The following is a 21,461-nucleotide window of genomic DNA, read 5'->3' as shown; positions in this document are numbered from 1 at the left end:
ATGACCTAAAGCAGTTCACAGAACTATAATCAAAAAAATGGTTGCTGAGCAAAGGAAGGGATCTTGGACTGGATTTTCGGCTCGGTTGTGCCTCTGTTTGCACCTTGGAGGGGCGGTAAATGGTGTTTTTAGGCGTAACGGCGGCCGTCCAGCTTTAACCGCCCGGCCAGCAAATTTGGCTCATGGTTTGCAGCGGCGCAATAACTTATAGTCCCGTCCTCTAGTTTCACTGAGATCATGAGGTCAATCGTTGAGCAACGCTCCGCCAGTGCCCCGGATGCAAAATTAGGCCCTAACGCCTCATTAAATGCCCGCCCCAGGAAACGTCTGAAAAAACAGGTGTTCCCAGGTAGCAGCAGGTGATATTGACGGTGTATTTAAATAGAGGGATGAGGATCCTACAATGCAGGTTACATTGACTGCGATGGTTGCGCACATCATGCTGCGTGAAGCTCCGACTTGCAAACAGCACTTTTATCTGCCATTACAGTGTTCTTAAAAGGTCAGTGAGAGAATTTAATGGGGGCAATACAAGTTCGTCAGCATATCATGCTGCATGTTATTGCCAGGCGGCGTCAAGATAGAAGAAGGGCTGCTGGCCATGTCGGGTCACGGATGAGGAGAGGCCGAAGATGTCTGCAGAGGAGGGCTTACCCCCCAGCTTTCTGAGGAGCAGTGAAAAGGCTGCGCTTCTGAAAGGAAGTGCTGACAGAGATACAGGCGAACCTACAGCCTTCCAGTGCCAACAGGACTGTGCTGCCTGTCGCAGTGAAGGTGACTGTGGCACTGGCCTTCTATGCCTCCGGCTCATTCCAGGCAGCAGCAGGAGACATATGCAGCATCTCTCAATACGTTGCACATTGCTGCATTTGCCAGGTCACGAAGGCTCAGTACTCCTACAGAACGGACTTCATAGAGTTCCAATGAGCAGGGAGAGCCAGAATGAGTGGGCATGTGGATTTGGCAGAAGTGCAGGCTTCCCGAGGGTTTAAGGAGCCATTGACTGCACACACGTGGCCTTGCGAGTACCATTCAACAACACAGAGTTGTTCAGAAACCGAAAGGAATACCATTCCCTAAACGTCCAGCTGGTGTGCGACTACATGCAGCGCATCCTCGCAGTTAATGCCCACTCTCCAGGTAGCACACATGATATTTTCATCTTGCATGAGAGGAGTGTCTCTCAAATTTTTCAGCGACAAAGGGAAGGGCACAGCTGGCTGGTGGGGAACAAAGGATACAGCCTAGCCATCTGGTTCATGAACCCCTCCGCAACCCCACGACAGAAGCCGAGCAACGCTACAATGAAAGCCATCATCGAACAGACAATTGGGGTGCTCCAGCAGCGTTTCCGATAACTCAACCGCTCTGGAGGCAGCCTTCAATACTCCCCTCAACAGGTCTCTGAATTCATTGTGGTGTGCTGCATGCGACACAACTTGGCCATCATGAGGGGCCAGGCATTGCCAGTGGAGATTGCAGGCACATTGCCAGTGGGGATTACAGGTACATCTCAGGAGGAGGAGGACGATGAAGACGAGTCTGGCGAGGCACCGATTGCACAGCCACCTCATCCACGGGGGAGGCAGTGTGAAGATGCTGCTGGAGTAAGAGCCGCACGTCGCCAGCCCATAATGGACCGGTTTGCTTGAATGGAGGAAGTTGAGGGATGCATCGAATACTGGCCATGCTATGTGCCACCATAAAGACACATCTACGCTGAGCTTTGGAATGATACGCACAATACCAACGGCAAAGGGTCAAAGTGACATTTTTATCAAAACAAGTAACAAACAATCCCCCCCAACAAGACCAAACGATACAATAAACCAACAGAGCCAAATGATACAATAAACAGCATTCTGCTGCAAGTTACTGAACAAAAGTGCATTTTTAAGAAACTACTATTTTCAGGCATACTCATAACATAGCAAGGCATCTGCACAAGGTTGTCACACCCCTTAATGAGACTTGCCCTGAGATTTACCCCCTTCCCTCTCCCATGCCTGTAGCTCCTCCTCAATGAGGCCTCAGTGCCTACAGCAACGCTGCTTGAGGACTGCTGTGTTGGGGGGGCAGAAAGTGTAGACGATGTATGACGACACCTTGGACCAGCTCTGGGCCTGGAAGGCTATGGACTGCTGCGCCTCAGCATTGGCGGAAGCAGTCTCTGATGGCTGTGGTGTGGACTGCGTAAAGTGCATGGTGGGGAGTCAGTGGTGGGAGCCGGAATGCTGTCATCCTGAGGAAGGACAGCAGCTTCCATTTCCTGAGAACCACTGACAGATGGAGCAGGGCCTCAGCATCTGCTGCACGATGTATCACCACAACTTGCTGGCCTGCTTCGCCACCATCCGTTCCCCGTTGGACGTTGGTGAAGACAGAGAGGATGGCACCAATCAGCGACCGCATGACATCACCAAACTGCAGCATAGCTTGTGCCTGCGATGTGATCGCTGCTGCGACGTGATCAATGACATGAACCACACACTCTGGCATGCCATTGTCGCTGCTGGAAGCCACCTGCCTCTGAGTGGGCGAGGCTGGCCTCGCTGTAGTCCTGAGATGCAGGGCCAATGCGTGAGGCAGCCTCCGCAACACTCTCAGCAAATTTGTTGATGCTCTCGGGGATCCTATCAAAGCACCCATGAGTTCGCGGTGCATCTGTGTGCTCTTTCTGGACATTGTCACCAAGTCCAGATCCACGCCTGCCTGTTCTTCAGCAGGACTACTGTGCCGACTCTCTGGGGAGCTGGCCTCTGAGTTTACCCTCCTGCTCCGCGTTGCTGTAGGCCTCTGGGGCCAGGAGCCTCAGAGTCCTCAAACCCCGGGAAATCGGCTTCACCCCCATATGTAGTGTTGGCAGACGGAGCGGGGCGACTGCTGGACTATGAGGTTCAGGCAGCACACTTTCATCCCTTCCCTCATCATCTCCCCCATGGTCAGATGTAGATGGCTCCCAAGAAGGCCGTTGCACTTGTGACTGGTCATCTGCAAGCAGAAAACAACAGACTCATTGCTACAGGGGGGAGGTGGGAGGAGGAGAGAGACGCATGCACACACACACATGTCACGCGACTAAATACCAGATATCAACCTTCAGTTGGTGCAAGTTGCATAACAACTTTCTATGTATTCAGTTCTGAAAGTGGTATGGGATAAAAATTGAACACATAGGCTGCAAATGGATCATATCCACTCATTAATAATTGAGAGTTGTGAAATTCAATCTCCAAAACACCAGTAAGCATACCATAATAAAAATACAAAAGCAAAATATTACAGATGCTGGAAATCTGAAATAAAAACAGAAAATGCAGGAAATACTCAGCAGGTCAGGCAGCATCTGTGGAGAGAGAAACAGAGTTAACGTTTCAGGTCGATGAGCTTTTGTAAGAACTGGAAAAAGTAAGAGATGTAACTGGTTTTAAGCAATTACAGAGGCAGGAAAAGACAGGAGGGGAGGAAAGAGCAAAGGGAAAGGTCTGTGATTGGGTGGAATACAACTTGACTTCAGTCATCATGTTAGAAAGAAATATCGGTAAATTAGATGGTGTACGTTTGTGCACATGACTTCTCACACACACTGAGTACCAAATCACATTGTATTGTTAGTGGGATGTGCCAATTAAAGATCAAAAACTTTTCTCACGTAATTTTATTCTCACATCTTCTAGTTCATAGTCATAGAACAAAACAACATTGGCAGAAGCACAAGAGCAGATTTCCCTGCCTATGGTGCATGGCCTGAGGAAACCCAGAGAGGGGCATAAAGGGAGCGATTTTTTTTCACTGGTTTTCCTGCTACATCCCGCTTTTGAAAGTAGTGATTCATATTGGAGTACGTTTAACCACTCTTCATTTTCAACACTAACTTGCATAAAGTATAGTGCATTTAACATAGGAAAATGTTTCCAGGTGTTTCACAGAGGCATAATCAGACAAAAATGGACACTGAGCCAAGGAAAGCGATACTAGGAGGGGTAATGAAAAACACGATCAAAGAGGTAGGTTTTAAGGAGGGCCTCAAAGAAGGAGAGGTTTAGGGAGGAAATTCTAGAACATAGCAGCTAGATGGCTGAAGCACAGTCATCAATGGTATAGCAAAGAGGGGGGATGCACAAAAGGCCAGAGTTGCAGGAATGAACATTTCTGGGATGGTGTGGGATGGGGGAGGGAGGGGAGGATACAGAGATGGGAGGGGTAAGGACATAAGGTGATTTAAATACAAGTTGAGATTTTTAAATTAGAGGCATTGGGGGAATGGAATGATGAGTGAATGGTCTTGGTGCAGGATAGGCTACGGGCTGAAGAGTTTTGGATAAGCTGAAGTTTATGGAGAGTGGAGAATGACAGGCCAGCCAGGAGCGCTTTGGAATAGCTGGAGTTTGCAAGAGACCGAGACGTAGATGCAGGTTTTAGTGGCAGATGGGCAGAGGCAGAACCGAGTAGAGCAGGCAGTGTTAGAGGTGGAATCAGATGGCCTTTCTGACGGAGAGGATATGGGTTGTAAAATCAGCTAGGGGTCAAATAGGACAGCCTGAAACAGTAGCCTGGGGGTGGCGTGGGGCGGGGGGGCACGATTAGAGTCGGTGGCAAGGCTCTGAAGTAAAAAGAAAGAAAGACTTGCATTTATATAGTGCCTTTCATGACCACCAGACATCCCAAAGCATTTTAAAGCCAATGAAGTACGTCTTGAAGTGTAGTCACCGTTGCAATGTAGAACTGGGTATCGTCAGTTTACATGTGGAAGCTGATGCCATGACTTTGAACAATGTTGCCATTGGGGGAAGTGGGTAAATGAGGAAGAAGAGTGTGCCAAGAATAGATTCTTAGAGATAACAGTATAGGGATGTGAAGAGGAGCCATGCTGGAGATGCTCTGGCTGCGATTGAGGCTAGAGTAAAACCAAGAGCCCAAGTTTCGGGCCGTGCCTAGAACGGCGCAGCCCCGACCTGGATGCCCGTTTTTCGCGCCACAAAGTGCGCCTAAAAAAAACTTAGATTCTCCGGCTCCCTGCAGGTCCTCTGGAGCTGGGCGCGGTGCAGCACGAGCTGAGGGGGGCGGAGCTAGGTCCCTGCGCTGGAAACAGTGCTGGGACCTCTGCACATGCGCGCTACAGTGGGCGCGCATGTGCAGTAGCTCCAGGCGCCCAAAATTGTGTGGGAGGGGCCCGAAGCACGCAGCCCCTAGCCCCTGGCCGAATGGCCTCACTGGGGCTGCATGCGTAAGGCTGCCTCCCACGCCCAGCTCCTGCTTCCTCCCGACCCGACTCGACTCCCGCTTCCCCCCGCCGCCCCCGGACCGGACTGGACCCGACCCGACTCCCGCCCCCCGCCCCCGGACCGGACCGGACCTGACCCCCCCTGGACTGGACCCGACCCGCGCTCCCTCCACCCGACCTGACTTCCCTCTCCCTCTCCCCCCCCCCCCCCCCCCCCGACCCGAACCGAACCGATCTCCCTCCGCCCCGACCCGACCCGCGCTCCCGACCCTGGACCCCGGACCCGACTCGACCCAACGCCACCTACCTGTAAATCTGGTGCTGGGAACGGGCCCTGCCCGAAGTCTTGGGGCCCGGCCGGGCCGGGCCCGTTCAGCCTTCCCCCCCACCCCTTCTCCTTCCCCCGCCTTCTCCTTTCCCCCCTCCCTTTCTCCTTTCCCCCCCTTCTCCTTCCCCCCTTCTCCATTCCCCCCCTTCTCCATTCCCCCCCTTCTCCATTCCCCCCCTTCTCCATTCCCCCCCTTCTCCATTCCCCCCCTTCTCCATTCCCCCCCTTCTCCTTTCCCCCCTTCTCCTTTCCCCCCTTCTCCTTTCCCCCCTTCTCCTTTCCCCCCATCTCCTTTCCCCCCTTCTCCATTTCCCCCCTTCTCCATTTCCCCCCTTCTCCATTCCCCCCCTTCTCCTTTCCCCCCTTCTCCTTTCCCCCCTTCTCCTTTCCCCCCATCTCCTTTCCCCCCTTCTCCTTTCCCCTTCTCCTTTTCCCCCACATCTCCTTTCCTCCCCTTCTCCATTCCCCCCTTCTCCATTCCCCCCTTCTCCATTCCCCCCTTCTCCATTCCCCCCTTCTCCATTCCCCCCCTTCTCCATTCCCCCCCTTCTCCTTTTCCCCCCTTCTCCTTTCCCCCCCTTCTCCTTTCCCCCCCTTCTCCTTTCCCCCCTTCTCCTTTCCCCCCTTTCTCCTTTCCCCCTTTCTCCTTTCCCCCCCTTCTCCTTTCCCCCCCTTCTCCTTTCCCCCCCTTCTCCTTTCCCCCCTTCTCCTTTCCCCCCTTCTCCTTTCCCCCCTTCTCCTTTCCCCCCTTTCTCCTTTCCCCCCTTTCTCCTTTCCCCCCTTTCTCCTTTCCCCCCTTTCTCCTTTCCCCCCTTTCTCCTTTCCCCCCCTTCTCCTTTCCCCCCTTCTCCTTCTCTTACCCCTTCTCCTTCTCTTACCCCTTCTCCTTCCCTTACCCCTTCTCCTTCCCTTTCCCCTTCTCCTCCCCCCCTTCTCCCTTACCCCCCCCATCCCTTCTCCTCCCCCCTTCCCCTTCTCCTCCTCCCCCTTCCCCTTCTCTAGCCCCTTCCCCTTCTCCCCCTTCCCTCCCCCTTCTCCCCATCCCTCCCCCTCTGCCTCCCTCCTTCCTCTCCCCCTGCCCCCCCCTCTCCCTCTACCCCCCTCCTCCCCCTCCCCTCGCTGTCAGAAACACAGGCACTGACAGACAGAGAGTGAGAGACACACACAGACAGACAGACAGAGAGACAGAGACACACTTGGGGGGGGGGGGCATCCCAGCACGCTGTTGGAGGGCTCCCGGTGCTGCAGTCGGAAAGTAGAAAATGTTTTATTTATTGATTTAAAAAAAATATATATATTTCTTATTAATTTTTTTGGATTGATTTATTGGTTGATTTATTGATGTTTTTATCATTTATTATTGATGATGGCTCTTTATTTGTAAAACTGAAGTGTTTAATGTTTGTAAACTTCCCTTTAAACCCCCCCCCATTCCCTACGCCTGATTTTCTAAAGTGTAGACAAGGTTTTTTCTAACGTACAAAAATCTTCACTTACTCCAATCTAAGTTAGTTTGGAGTAAGTTTTCACTGCCGAAACTTTGAAAACAGGCGTAAGTGGCCAGACACGCCCCCTTTTGAAAAAAAAATTCTGTTCCAAAGTGAAAATGTTCTAACTGACTAGAACTGGAGCAAACTAAATGCCGAGAATTTGAATTTCTAAGATACTCCGTTCTACACCAGTTGCTCCAAAAAATCAGGAGCAACTGAGGCCAAAACTTGGGCCCCAAGTGAGGGCAGTTCCACTGAACTAGACAGCAGAGGTGAGGACTCTCACAAGCTGCAGAGAGGTCAAGAAGGGACAGTGCACCGTGGTCACAGTCACAGAGGATGTGATTTCTGACTGTGATTAGGGCTGTTTCAGTACTGTGACGGGGTGAAAACTTGTTTGGAGAGATTCAAACATGGAGTTGTGGGAAAGATGAGCACAGGTTTGGGATACGACAACTCTCATTTGGAAAGGAAAGTAAGGTTGGTGATGGAGTTACAATTTGCAAGGACAGAGGGATCGAGGGTGGGTTTTTTGAGGAGGGATACAGGACCTGAGGAAAGGGAATCATTTACAATGTTAGCTTGCATGGTTGGCCAGGAAGGAAACTTGAGTATTCAGCAGCACCTCTCACAAGTAGACCATGACAGCATGTTAGGGTGGATATTTAATCTGTGGGGATCGTCACAGCCTTAACTGATCTTGTTTTGATTAGATATTAACACATGCACATTTCCAACATGGTTTATTGAATAGCAATCAGAACTGGGAATACTGGTGGATTGCTTTCTTCTCTCTTCTTCAGCTTGGGGATTTTTAGGCCAATGTTAGCATCTCACTACGAATCTAGCAGAGATCAAGTCACTCAACACAGATCTGGGATTGTAATGGGTCCTTCTTGATCTATGCACATTGGCACCCACCTTGTAAGGTATTACTTTACTTTTTGTAAAGCTGCCGCTATTGAGAAGGAACCACATAAAATACGCTGCAAGATAGAAAATCAGTTCCAACTAATATTTAATGAAACAGCTTGATGCTGAAAGCCAATGCACTGCTGGAATGTAAGTAATACAATCCTGCACTCCCATTCATAAGTAGCTGTCAGTTCTTTATCAATGTCTTAGATGAAACTTCATAGTTGGGGGTTAGTGGGGAGAAGAAAAGAGTTCCAATGCTCCCTCTACTTAGTCTAATGAGCACAGTTACTGATAAATCATAAAATTGTATCGATACAGAAACTCGCAAGAAAGTTTGCAATTCACTTATCCGTCTTTTCAGTTGAGCGGTCAATGCAGGAAAGTGATGGCCCGGAAACTGCTGATTTTCTAATAAGTGAACAGCTTTCTTGATTACATCCTACCTCATTTCCATGTTTTAAAAAAATTAGATTGAGAACTATAATGGCCCGGATCTTGCAGTGGTAATGACAACAAAACTGTCAGTGTTCACCGTTATCACCGGGCTTTAAACCAAGGATGCGTCTATTTGTATTAACTAAATTGCAGCCTGTTATGTATTTAATCCCTTGTACCCTGCATCAGACCTGTCCACCAGAGGGCTTACTTGTTGGAGTCCCAAGGGATCCCAGCATATAAGCAGGCCACCCATGAGGTACCTGTACTCTGGAACTATAATAAAGGAGCTACGGTCACATTTGCTCATTACACACAACATTCGGTATGACCATTTATTATGAGTATAACAATTGGCGACGAGGTAACGAACAACCGCGTGAAAATGCAAAGAACAGTCGGCATCCTGGAGAAGTTCTCTGGGACGATTGGGGGGCCTTCGTGGAGAGACTCGACCAATACTTCGTGGCCAACGAGCTGGAAGGGGACGAGAACACAACCAAATGAAGGGCGATCCTCCTAACTGTCTGTAGGGCAACAACCTATGGCCTCATGAAGAATCTCCTGGCCCCGGCTAAACCAACAGAGAAATCCTATGAAGAACTGTGTACGCTGGTCCAGGAGCACCTAAATCCTAAGGAAAGCGTTTTGATGGCGAGATATCAGTTCTACACGTGTCAGCGATCGGAGGACCAGGAAGTGGCGAGCTACGTCTCCGAATTAAGGTGCCTTGTAGGACATTGTAAGTTTGAGGGATTCCTAGAACAAATGCTCAGGGACTTTTCTGTACTGGGCAGTGGACATGAGACAATCCTTCGCAAACTGTTGACTGTAGAAACTCCGAATCTGAGTAAAGCCATAACGATAACCCAGGCATTTATGTCCACCAGCGACAACACCAAACAGATTTTACAGAACAAAGAAGTTTCGGCCAGTACTGTGCATAAAGTAACGTCGGTTTTGAGCAGAAATGTACGGGGCAGAACGTACACGCCGGCTGCTGTGGCCCGACCTCAATTAACCCAGAGTCCATCATCTGTTAATGCGAGGCAGTTAACACCCTGTTGGCGCTGCGGGGGTGATCATCGGCCCCATCAATGCTGCTTTAAACACTATGTGTGCAATAGCTGCAGAACAATGGGACACCTCCAACGAATGTGCAGGCGAGCTGCAAACCGCCACGTTGTAGAGGAAGATCGATCCACAGTGGATCAGACGGAATTGGAAACTCTTACGGAGGAGGCAGAGATGTACGGGGTACACACGTTCACGACGAAATTCCCACCAATAATGTTGAAAGTTGAACTGAACAGTATTCCAGTGTCTATGGAGCTGGACACGGGGGGCAAATCAGTCCAGAATGAGTAAAATGGCCTTCGACAGGTTGTGGGGAAAGAAGGCACACAGGCCCAAGCTCAGCCCCATTCACACCAAACTAAGGACTTACACAAAGGAACTAATCCCTGTAATTGGCAGTGCTGAAGTAAAAGTCTCCTATGATGGAGCAGTACACAAACTCCTGCTGTGGATTGTGCCAGGGGATGATCCCACGTTGTTTGGCAGAAGCTGGTTGGGGAAAATCCACTGGAACTGGGACGACATCCGAGTGTTCTCGTCCGTCGACGATACTGCATGTATCCAGGTTCTAAACAAATTCCCTTTGTTATTTGAGCCAGCCATTGGAAGCTTCTCGGGGGCGAAAGTGCAGATCCGTTTGGTTCCCGGTACGCGACCCATCCACCACAAGGCTCGGGCGGTACCACACATGATGCGTGAAAAAGTGGAAATCGAGTTGGACACGCTGCAACGTGAAGGCATCATCGGGCCGATGGAATTCAACGACTGGGCCAGTCCGATTGTTCCGGTCCTCGAGGAGGATGGTACGGTTAGAATTTGTGGCGACTATAAAGTAACGATTAACTGTTTTTCGCTGCAGGACCAGTACCCTCTACCCAAGGCAGGCGACCTATTTGTGACCCTGGCTGGAGGGAAGATGTTCACCAAGCTGGACCTGACCTCGGCCTACATGACGCAGGAGCTAGAGGAATCTTCGAAAGGCCTCACCTGCATCAACACGCACAAAGGTCTGTTTTTCCACAACCGGTGCCCATTCGGTATTCGGTCAGCCGCAGCGATCTTCCAGCAGAACATGGAGAGCCTGCTAAAGTCGGTTCCTTGCACAGTGGTCTTCCAGGAAGACATATTGGTTATAGGTCGAGACACCATGGAGCACCTGAAGAATCTGGAGGAGGTTCTTAGTTGGTTGGATCGCGTGGGGCTCAGGTTGAAATGCTCGACGTGTGTTTTCCTGGCACAGGACGTCGAATTCTTAGGAAGGAGAATCGCAGCAGACGGCATCAGACCCACCGACGCCAAGACAGAGGCCATCAAGAACGCGCCGCGACCACAGAATGTGACGGAGCTGCGGTCATTCCTGGGACTCCTTAACTATCTCGGTAATTTCCTACCTGGGTTAAGCACCCTGCTAGAACCCCTACATGCGCTACTGCGCAAGGGAGATGACTGGGTATGGGGGAATTCACGAGGCTGCCTTTAAGAAAGCCAGAAATTTATTGTGTTCTAACAAACTGCTTGTCCTGTATAACCCATGTAAACGATTGGTGTTAGCTTACGATGCGTCGTCATACGGGGTCGGGTGTGTGTTACAACAGGCTAATGAATCGGGAATTTTGCAACCAATTGCGTATGCATCCAGGAGTTTGTCCACGGCTGAAAAGGCCTACAGCATGGTTGAAAAAGAGGCTCTGGCGTGCATTTACGGGGTAAAAAAAATGCCTACCAGTACTTATTTGGCCTCAAGGTTGAGCTTGAAACTGACCACAAGCCGCTCATATCGCTATTCTCGGAGAGCAAAGGGATTAATACCAATGCCTCTGCCTGCATCCAAAGATGGGCGTTCACGCTGTCGGCATACTACTATGTAATCCGCCACAGACCGGGCACAGAGAACTGCGCAGATGCTCTCAGTCGGCAACCATTGCCCACCACCGGGATGGAAATGGCATAGCCAGCGGACTTGCTCATGGTCATGGAGGCATTTGAGAATGAGAAATCCCCTATTATGGCCCGCCAGATCAGGACCTGGACCAGCCAGGATCCTTTACTGTCCATTGTAAAAAAAAAAAACTGTGTCCTCCATGGGAGTAGGTCCACTGTCCCAGTGGAGATGCAGAAAGCGATTAAGCCATTCCACAGACGCAAAGATGAGCTGTCCCTGCAAGTCTTGCCCAAGAAAGGCAGAGACACATTCATTTGCGAACTGCACAGCACGCACCCAGGCATCGTGATGATGAAAGCCATAGCCAGATCCCATGTGTGGTGGCCTGGCATCGACTCAGATTTAGTGTCATGTATGCGCCAGTGCAATACTTGCTCTTGGTTGAGCAATGCACCCAAAGAGGCACCGCTAAGTTTGTGGTCCTGGCCATCCAAACCGTGGTCGAGGATCCATGTAAACTATGCGGGCCCATTCCTAGGCAAAATGTTTTTGGTTGTCGTGGACGCTAACTCAAAGTGGATTGAATGTGCAATGATGTCTGTAAGCATGTCCACGGCCACCATTGAAAGTCTACGAACCATGTTTGCCACGTACGGCCTGCCTGATGACCTAGTCAGCGACAATGGGCCGTGCTTCACCAGTGCTGAATTCAAAGAATTTATGACCCACAATGGATCAACCATGTCACATCTGCGCCGTTCAAGCCCACATCCAATAGCCAGGCAGAACGGACAGTTCAGAGCATCAAGCAAAGCTTGAAATGCGTGTCGGAAGGCTCCCTGCAGACCCGGTTGTCCAGAGTACTGCTCAGCTACCGCACCATACCCCACTCACTCACCGAGATTCCCCCAGCTGAGCTGCTCATGAAAAGGGCGCTCTCTCTGGTCCACCCTGATTTACATGATCACGCGGCATCAACAAAGTGTGTACCATGACCGTGCAAACTTGTCACGCGATATTAAAATCAATGATCCCGTGTTTGTGCTCAATTATGGACATGGTCTCAAAAGGCTCGCTGGTACGGTCATAGCCAAAGAGGGAGTAGGGTATTTCAGGTCAAACTGACCAATGGACAAATGCACAGAAAACACTTGGACCAAATTAAACTGCTGTTCACCAACAGCTACGTACAACCTGAAGAGGACACCACCAACTTTGACCTTCCAACGCACACACAAGTGGCAACTGACATCACAGTTTACCACGAAACAGAACTCATCATCCCCAGCAGCCCAGCAAGGCCGGCTGCCCAACAGCCCATTGAAGAACTGACCAACCCAACCAGACCAGCAGTTGTACCGAGACGATCGACAAAGGAGCGCAAAGCCCCACATTGTCTCACCTTGTAAATAAGTGTGTTGTTGACTTCACGGGGAATGATATTATGTATTTAACCCCTTGTACCTGTCACACCTGTCCACCAGAGGGCCTACCTGTTGGAGTCCCAAGGGATCCCAGCAGAGAAGCAGGTCACCCACGAGGTACCTGCACTCTGGAACTATAATAAAGGAGTCCAGAACCAGGGGACACAGTCTAAGGATAAGGGGTAAGCCATTTAGGACTGAGATAAGGAGAAACTTCTTCACTCAGAGAGTTGTTAACCTGTGGAATTCCCTACCGCAGAGAGTTGTTGATGCCAGCTCATTGGATATATTCAAGAGGGAGTTAGATATGGCCTCTACGGCTAAAGAGATCAAGGGGTATGGAGAGAAACCAGGAAAGGGGTACTGAGGTGAATGATCAGTCATGATCTTATTGAATTGTGGTGCAGGCTCGAAGGGCCGAATTGCCTACTCCTGCACCTATTTTCTATGTTTCTATGTTTTTACGGTCACACTTGCTCATTACACACCGAACTCGATCTAACTATTTATTATGAGTATAACACAGCCGTTTCTCTGATTGGCTCTCCATTATCACATAACCTATTGCTGATTGGTCCGCTGGGATGATAAGCCACACCCTAATGTTTCTCTGGAATGTGTGAATGGAACCTCTAAGCCTAACTTTGCACATTGTAACATGATCCATTTTGAAGTCAGAAAGGACAGATCCCTCCCCAACCAAAGTGCCTTACCCCAACGCAAGTGCATCCCTTCCCCAGCCAAAGTGTCTTACTCCAGCGCAAGTGCATCCCTCCCCCAGCCAAAGTGTCTTACCCCAGCGCAAGTGAATCCCTCCCCTAGCCAAAGTACTTTAGCCCTCCCCATCCCACCCCGCCCCCACCAGAGATGGGGCATTGTGTACGGATTGTTAACAGGTTTATTGGGCATGAAGTGAATAGTGACAGTGTCGTGACTTCTGGATTTCATCCACTCCAACGATGTCCCTTGTAGGGGGTTGTAAGATTACGTGATCCCTGAGTTCCCTCTCTCCCCTCCGATTCCCCACACCCCCCACTCGTGTCTCTGTTCCCCGCCGCCCTTCCCAGGCTCGCGCTCTCGCCCTCTCCCCAGTCTCTCTCCCTCACTCTTTCCCTCTCTCTTTCCTCCCCCCCCCCCCCCCGTCTCTCTCCCTCTCCCTTAGTTTCTCATCCTTTCACTCCCTCCCCCCACCCCCCCAGTCTCTCTCTCTCTTTCCCAACCCCCCCTGAGTTTCTCTTCCCACTCTCCCCACTCTCCCCTGCTCCACTGCCAGTCTCTCTCTCTGTTCCACTCCCCTCTCGGCTGTCTGTTGCTTCTCTCCCCGCCGGTCTTCTCGGCCACCCACTGCTTCTCCAGCCCTGCTCTCGGCAGCCCACCGCTTCTCCAGCCCTGCTCTCGGCTGCCCACCGCCGCTCTTGGCCGCCTGCGGGCCCTCTTGGAGCCAGATGGATCGGAGGCTCAGCGCTGCCCCGGTCTCGGAGCTGCAGTGGCAACGTGGTGTTGCGGGGCTGCTCAGGGTTCGAGGCTGCTCGGAGGCTCGGCACAGTAGAGGCAATATGGTCGACGGATCGGTGCTGCGGATGGGCGCATGCGCAGAAAAGGGTTAGTGTATATTGCGCTGCGGGGGGAGGAGGGGGGGGCGAAGTCGGAAACTATTTGTCCTAACTCACTTCTGTGCATGCGTCGGGAGATGCATGCGCAGAAGGGAGACAGAGTACAAATAGTTACTCCATTAAACTAAATAGGGTTCAGGTGAGCGGAAATTTAAAAAATCAAAGAGAAACGAGAAGGCAATAGAGCAGGGTAGCGATGGGGAAATGATAACCAGAGTGTGACAGGAAGGGACAGAATGTACAAAAATGAGAGTGTATCCGAAAGTGGGATCACAGCAAGGAAAAATGGTGAAAAGCTCTTTATCTGAATGCACGCAGCATTCATAACAAGATAGATGAGTTGACGGCACAAATAGATATAAATGGGCATGATCTGATAGCCATTACAGAGATGTTGCAAGGTGACCAAGACTGGAAACTGAATATTCAGGGGTAGTTGACAATTTGGAAGGATAGACAGAAAGGAAAAGGAGGTGGGGTAGCTCTGTTAATAAAGGATGAGATCAGTGCAGTAGTGAGAAATGATCTTGGCTCAGAAGATCAAGATGTAGAATCAGTTTGGGTGGAGATAAGAAATAATAAGGGGAAGAAGTCACTGGTGGGCGTAATCTATCGGCCCCCTAACAGTAGCTACACTGTAGGACGAGGATAAATCAAGAAATAATGGAGGCTTGTAAGAAAGTTACGCCAATAACCATGGCCGATTTTAATCTTCATTTTAATTGGACAAATCAAATTGTCCAAGGTAACCTTGAAGAAGAGGTCATAGAATGTATCCGGGATGGTTTCCTTGAACAGTACGTTGTGGAACCAACCAGGGAGCAGGCTATCCTAGATCTGGTACTGTGTAATGAGACAAGATTACTAAATGATCTCCTAGTAAAGGATCCTCGAGGAAAAAGTGATCACAGCATGGTTGAATTTCAAATTCAGTTGGAGGTTGAGAAAGTTGGGTCTCAAATAAAGGAGATTACAAAGGTATGAAGGCAGAGTTGGCCAAAGTGAACTGGGAAAATAGATGAAAGTGTAAGACGGTTGATGAGCAGTGGCAGACATTTAAGGAGATATTTCATAACTCTCAACAAAAATATATTCATGAGAAGGAAAGACTAAAAGAAGGGAGAACCATCCATGGCTAACTAAGGAAGTAAAGGATGGTATCAAATTGAAAACAATGGCATAGAATGTTGCCAAGATTAGTGGGAGGCCAGAGGATTGGGACATTTTTAAAAACCAGCAAAGGACAACTAAAAAATACTAAAGAGAGAGAAGATGGATTATGAGAGTAAACTAGCAAGAAATATAAAAACAGATAGTAAGAGCTTCTACAGGTATATAAAAAGGAAAAAAGTGGCTAAAGTAAACGTTGGTCCCTTAGAGGATGAGACCGCGGAATTAATAATGGGGAACAGGAAAATGGCAGAGACTTTGAACAAATATTTTGTATCGGTCTTCACGGTAGAAGACACTAAAAACATCCCAATAATAGATAATCATGGGGCTATCAGCAGAGGGGAACTTAAAACAATCACTATCGCTAAAAAAACCCTACTTGGTAAAATAATGGGACTAAAGATGGCCTGCGTCCTAGGGTCTTAAAAGAAGTGGCTGCAGAGATAGTGGATGCATTGGTTACAATCTACCAAAATTCCCTGGATTCTGGAGAGATCTCAGCGGATTGGAAAACCACAAATGTAATGCCTCTTAAAAAAAAAAGGAGGGAGAGAGAAAGCAGGAAACTATAGACCAGTTAGCCTAACATCTGTCGTTGGGAAAATGCTGGAGTCCATTATTAAGGAAGCAGTAGCATCATCATCAACATAGGCAGTCCCTCGGGTTCAAGGATGACTTGCGTCCACACTAAAAATGAGTACTCAGGTGACTGATTAACTCATTTTAAATGGTGAAAGATGCCGGTGCATGAATTCTTTTAACGTGGGGTGGCCGTTGCACACCAGCCACCACATGGACTTGACGGAGCAAGGTCTCTTGGTCCAGTGGCAAGGGGATCCAAGACAACCGGAGACCAGGCTCCGCCGCATGTGCCAATACATACACGCAAACTCAAACATACACTGACATTGGCACAACAATGACGCTAGCTATCCTCTCCATCTTTGTGACTCCTGGATTGTCACCTCAAACACCGTAGCAGGACATTTGGAAAAGCATAATACAGTCAAGCAGAGTCAGCATGGTTTTATGAAAAGGAAATCATATTTGCCAAATTTGCTGAAGCTCTTTGGGGATGTAACAAGCAGGGTGGACAAGGGGGGACCAGTGGATGTGGTGTATTTGCATTTCCAGAAGGCATTCAATAAGGTGCCAGATAAAAGGTTACTGCACAAGATACAAGTTCACAGGGTTGGGGGTAATATATTAGCATGGATAGAGGATTGGCTAACCAACAGAAAACAGAGAGTTGGGATAAATGGGTAATTTTCCGGTTGGTAAACGTTAACTAGTGGGGTGCCACCGGGATCGGTGATGGGGTCTCATCTATTCACAATCTATATTAATGACTTGGATGAAGGGACCAAGTGTAATGTAGCTAAGTTTGCTGATGTTACAAAGATGGGTAGGAAAGCACGTTGTGAGGAGGACATAAAGAATCTACAAAGGGATATAGACAGGCTAAGTGAGAGGGCAAACATTTGGCAAATGGAGTATAATATTGGAAAGTGTGAGGTTATTCACTTTGGCACAAAAAATAAAAAAGCAAGTTCTTATTTAAATGGAGTAAGATTACAAAATGCTGCAGTACAGACGGAGCTGAGGGTCCTTATGCATGAAACACAAAAAGTTAATATGCAGGTACAGCAAGTAATCAGGAAGGCAAATGGAATGTTGGCCTTTATTGCAAGGGTGATGGAGTATAAAAGCAGGGAAGTCCTGCTACAACTGAACAGGGTATTGATCAGACCACACCGCGTACAGTGTTGGTCCCTTTATTTAAGGAGGGATACACTTGCATTGGAGGCTGTTCAGAGAAGGTTCACTTGGTTGATTCCTGAGATGAGGGGGAAGACTTATGAAGAAAGGTTGAGCATTTTGGGCCTATACTCATTGGAGTTTAGAAGAATGAGAGGTGACCTTATTGAAACATATAAGATACTGAGGAGGCTCGACAAGATAGATACAGAGAGGATGTTTCCACTCATGGGGGAATCTAGAACACGGGAGCATAGTTTAAGAATAAGGGGTCGCTCATTTAGAACTGAGATGAGGAGAAATTTCTTCTGAGGGTCGTAAATTTGTGGAATTCTCTGCCTCAGAGAGCTGTGGAGGCTGGGTCATTGAATATATTTCAGGTGGATATAGACAGATTTTTGAACGATAAGGGAGAGAAGGGTTATGGGGAATGGGCAGGGAAGTGGAGCTGAGCTTAAGATCAGATCAGCCATGATCTTATTGAATGGCGGAATGGCTTGAGGGGCCAAATGGCCTACTCCTGCTCCTATTTCTTATGTTCTTATGTTATTGCCTCTCTGAAGCTGATAGTAACCTTACGATTTAACGCATGCACAGATAATCACGGAGATCGTGAAATTATGGTCAGTCATTTACTGCTTCGCCACAGGTTGCGCTGTGGAACTCCCCAGAGCCGGCAGTCTGTTGAAATCACATACAAAGATGAAAACGCCCCCTTTTACGATGGAATATCGCTGTTAACCCCCCACCCCCACTCCAAAACTTTAGGCCTTGTTGAAAGAGGTATAACTGGGTTTTTAATGGTGTGCTGTTAATGGCATACTGACTGCTGAACAACCGTTCTGGCTCTGAAAAACAAATTTTATATTTGTGGAATGTCAGAATTACAAGTTAAAAAAAAATTAAAGTTTGTTTATGATATTTCAGCTTCTACAATAATCATATGTTATATATCCTAATCTTTATTTCGCTCTGTAAAATTTATAAAAAGTAAATTATAATCTGTGCATTTTACTTCCTGGTTTGCTGCCTGTGAATTCTTCAATGTGATTGGCTGCTTAGCCAGCTTGATGACATCACTGTTGCTGGATACTTAGGATTCGCTTGATTTGACCCCAGATTCAAACAAAGGTTGGAAGAGCTGAAATTCATGCCACTGACCGCAAATTCCGGGCCAATGTATAATGTTGCAGTACTTTGGAGCTCCAACATCTTGGGATTTGTGAAATGCATGTTTGATTCCCCTGCGTCACTTCCACACACTGCTGGCTTCCTGATTCAGAATGCTCCCATATCCCTAAGTAATGGAGTCTGTCACAATTCAAATCATATTTTTTCATTATTTATTTGATTAAACACTTCAATTTTGCTTTCTGCATTTTTAGATTATCTGATTGGGAGCAAATCCACTTCCTCATATGTATCTGTGAATGCTGTAGTTGAGTGGTCTGCCTATTATTGAGTAATCTGCTCAACTGTTCTGATTCTTTACTTGATCACTTCAGGCTTGTAGAAGGATATCACCAATCTAAATGTTTCAGGCGAATATCTTCATTACTAATAGCTGGGATATCAGAATCGTTTAGTTTTGCACAACATCCAACTGGGTGCCAACATTTTGATATTGCATTCCCAAAAGGCTGCGCTGATCTCGAGTAGCCCAGTTCTATCGACATAGAGGTCTCACAGGCTGTCTCTGCATCAGAGATTGATTGATAGTTCCTTGCCCAGGCAAAGCGATATATTTGATTTGTTTTCTGCTATTTATTTCTGAACCTATTGAGAATATGGAAACTTTTTTAATGAAAAAAGCCCCATATATGTTACGTTATGGATGCAGTTCCTGGTTTAGTGTCAAAGAGAGCAAATTGTTACACCTTATTTTTGTACCTAAAAAGGTATGGATTAAAAGTTCTAACAGTAAGTGAAATCTGCATTATTTACTTCCTGCTACTGTCTCTTACTACTTTTAATAAATGTGGATTATAGCCTAAGCCACCATGATCTGATATAGTGTCTATTCTACTGCTCGTCACAGACTTGGGAGATCATGAGCGGGCTTGTTTCGACTCCAACTGCTTCCTTACACCTTTTAACGCTGCAATATCCAGCATCGCCTCTTGGCATTTTCAGACTCCCAAGACATCATCGCAGTCCCCAGAATCCCTGACATCTCTCCACTGCTTCCACGCCGCCTTGGTCAAACACCTCACCTTGTTCCACCCATTTCCTGCCCCCACTTGCGCCTCATTTAAAATCCTGATTCTCTGTCGTCCCCCTTCCAGCGTTTCTCCCTGAGATTTCCTTCTTTCCTCTGTACTGACTCTTTATCCTCTGTGATTTCAATCTCGATCTCAACTCACCTTGTCCTCTCTACTCTGATCTAATTTCCTCCTGTCCTGTCTCTACCTTTCTCTCCATATAAACTCTCCAAACCATATTCATGGCCACCCCGTCGACCATGCCATCTCAATTCCTTGCATCCTTCAGCATCCACAACCCCTACCCTGTTTCAACCACAATACTTTCTCCATCCCCCCAAAGTCACTTACAACTGTGCTTTCTAAATCCCATTTGTCTAGCCTTTCCCCCTCCATTCGCCAGCAGTCAGTCAGCTCAACCATTCCCTTAATTCCACCTTTGATGCCCTTGATCCCAGCGAAATTGTTAGCTCACCCTGGTTCTGGCCCCAGCTTTGTTCTCAAGTCCAAGGGCACAGACATGAGGATATCTAGATTGAGACCATCCATTCACCTATCTCTGGCGCTTCCACCCTTCCCCCTGCTCTAGCCCCAATCTGACATCTTTCTTTAATTTCTCTCCAATATCTCCCTCATTTCCTCTCCAAGCACATCTTGCCCATGTGACCCACCTCCTTCTCCCATTACCCTATTCCCACTAAACTGCTGACCATCCAACTCACTGCTGAGCTCTCCGGCTCTTATTCCAGTTGACATTGTAAATGGTTCCCCTCTCTAAAGATACTGTTCCCACCCCTTTCAAAATGGCTATAATTACCCTCTTCTCAATAAATCCATCCGTTACCCCTCTATTCTTGCAAACTGCTGCCCCATCTCTAGTCCTCCTTCCTCTCAAGTCACTGAACATGTTGTCGTCTCCCAAATCCCTACCTATCTTTCCACAACTCCATGTTTGAATCTCCAGGATACCACTGAAACAGCCCTAATCAAAGTCAACAATGACAACCTCTGATTGTGAACATGTTGCATTTTCCATCCTCAGCTTCCTCGACCTGTCTGCAGCCTTTGACCTGGTCGATCACACCATTGCCTTCCAGCTTCTCTCCCTCCATTGTCCAACTGAGTGGACTGCACTTGCTTGATTTCACTCTTGCCCATCCAATGGTAGCCAGAGCATCTCCAGCAGTAGCTTTTAAAAAAATTCTTCTTAAAACCCACATCTATTACCAAGTTTTTGGGTCACACTCCTAATAGCTCCTTTTCTAACTCGGAATCCATTTTGTCTGATTATGCCTCTGTGAAGTATCTTGGAATGTTTTTGTATGTTAAAGGTGCTATATAAATGCAAGTTGCATTTTTTGTTGTTCATATTCACTTCCTCCTCTGGATATGTTAACAACAGAATGTGTTTCAGTATAATTTTGCTTGATTGCTGACTTCTTTATTATTTCCCTATTCTGTATCATAGTTAAAAATAACTATTGTGTTGGATGATCCAGTGCAGCATTGGCACAAGTTTTCAGTGCATTATTTGAGCTCATCCCCAAATTAATTCTTTATTCTCTCACTCTGCAGATGAGGATGGTCTTGGCATCAGTATTATAGGAATGGGAGTTGGAGCAGATGCAGGATTAGAAAAACTAGGAATTTTTGTCAAGACCGTTACAGAGGGAGGAGCAGCTCAAAGGGATAGCAGGTAAGAAAAATTGCTGTTGAAAAGGCCACATTTTTGTATTGTTTTTGATATCGCAGGATTTCTCTTGTCCAAAAACATGATGGGTCTAGAATAACTTTCAACTATGAAAAGTTTAACTCAGTTGTCAGTTTAGATTTGTCACAAGTTGCATAAGTGGCTATGGTTACCTAATAGTCCACAAGGCAGTCAAGTGAGTTCAGTGTTTATTGATTACGAAACAGTGGTTGCTCTCATTTTGCTAG

The 21,461-nt window shown here is 47.9% G+C and overlaps 1 protein-coding gene across 6 annotated transcripts in view; it reads left to right on the top strand.

Moving 5' to 3' along the window:
• The window catches only part of ppp1r9a (protein phosphatase 1, regulatory subunit 9A), a 424,704-nt gene that overhangs the window by 112,018 nt on the left and 291,225 nt on the right, over nt 1-21,461 (top strand). For all 6 annotated transcript variants that reach the window (XM_070881066.1, XM_070881067.1, XM_070881068.1 and 3 more), the window contains exon 3: nt 21,099-21,219. In XM_070881066.1, the coding sequence (XP_070737167.1) occupies nt 21,099-21,219 (121 nt within the window). The remainder of the gene's footprint in view (nt 1-21,098; nt 21,220-21,461) is intronic.

This window comes from Pristiophorus japonicus, chromosome 5, assembly GCF_044704955.1.
Source record: "Pristiophorus japonicus isolate sPriJap1 chromosome 5, sPriJap1.hap1, whole genome shotgun sequence".
In the NCBI taxonomy this organism is placed as follows: Eukaryota; Metazoa; Chordata; class Chondrichthyes; family Pristiophoridae; genus Pristiophorus; species Pristiophorus japonicus.
The sequence above is the reverse complement of the archived record's forward strand: the minus strand, read 5'-3'. Positions and strand labels throughout refer to the sequence as shown.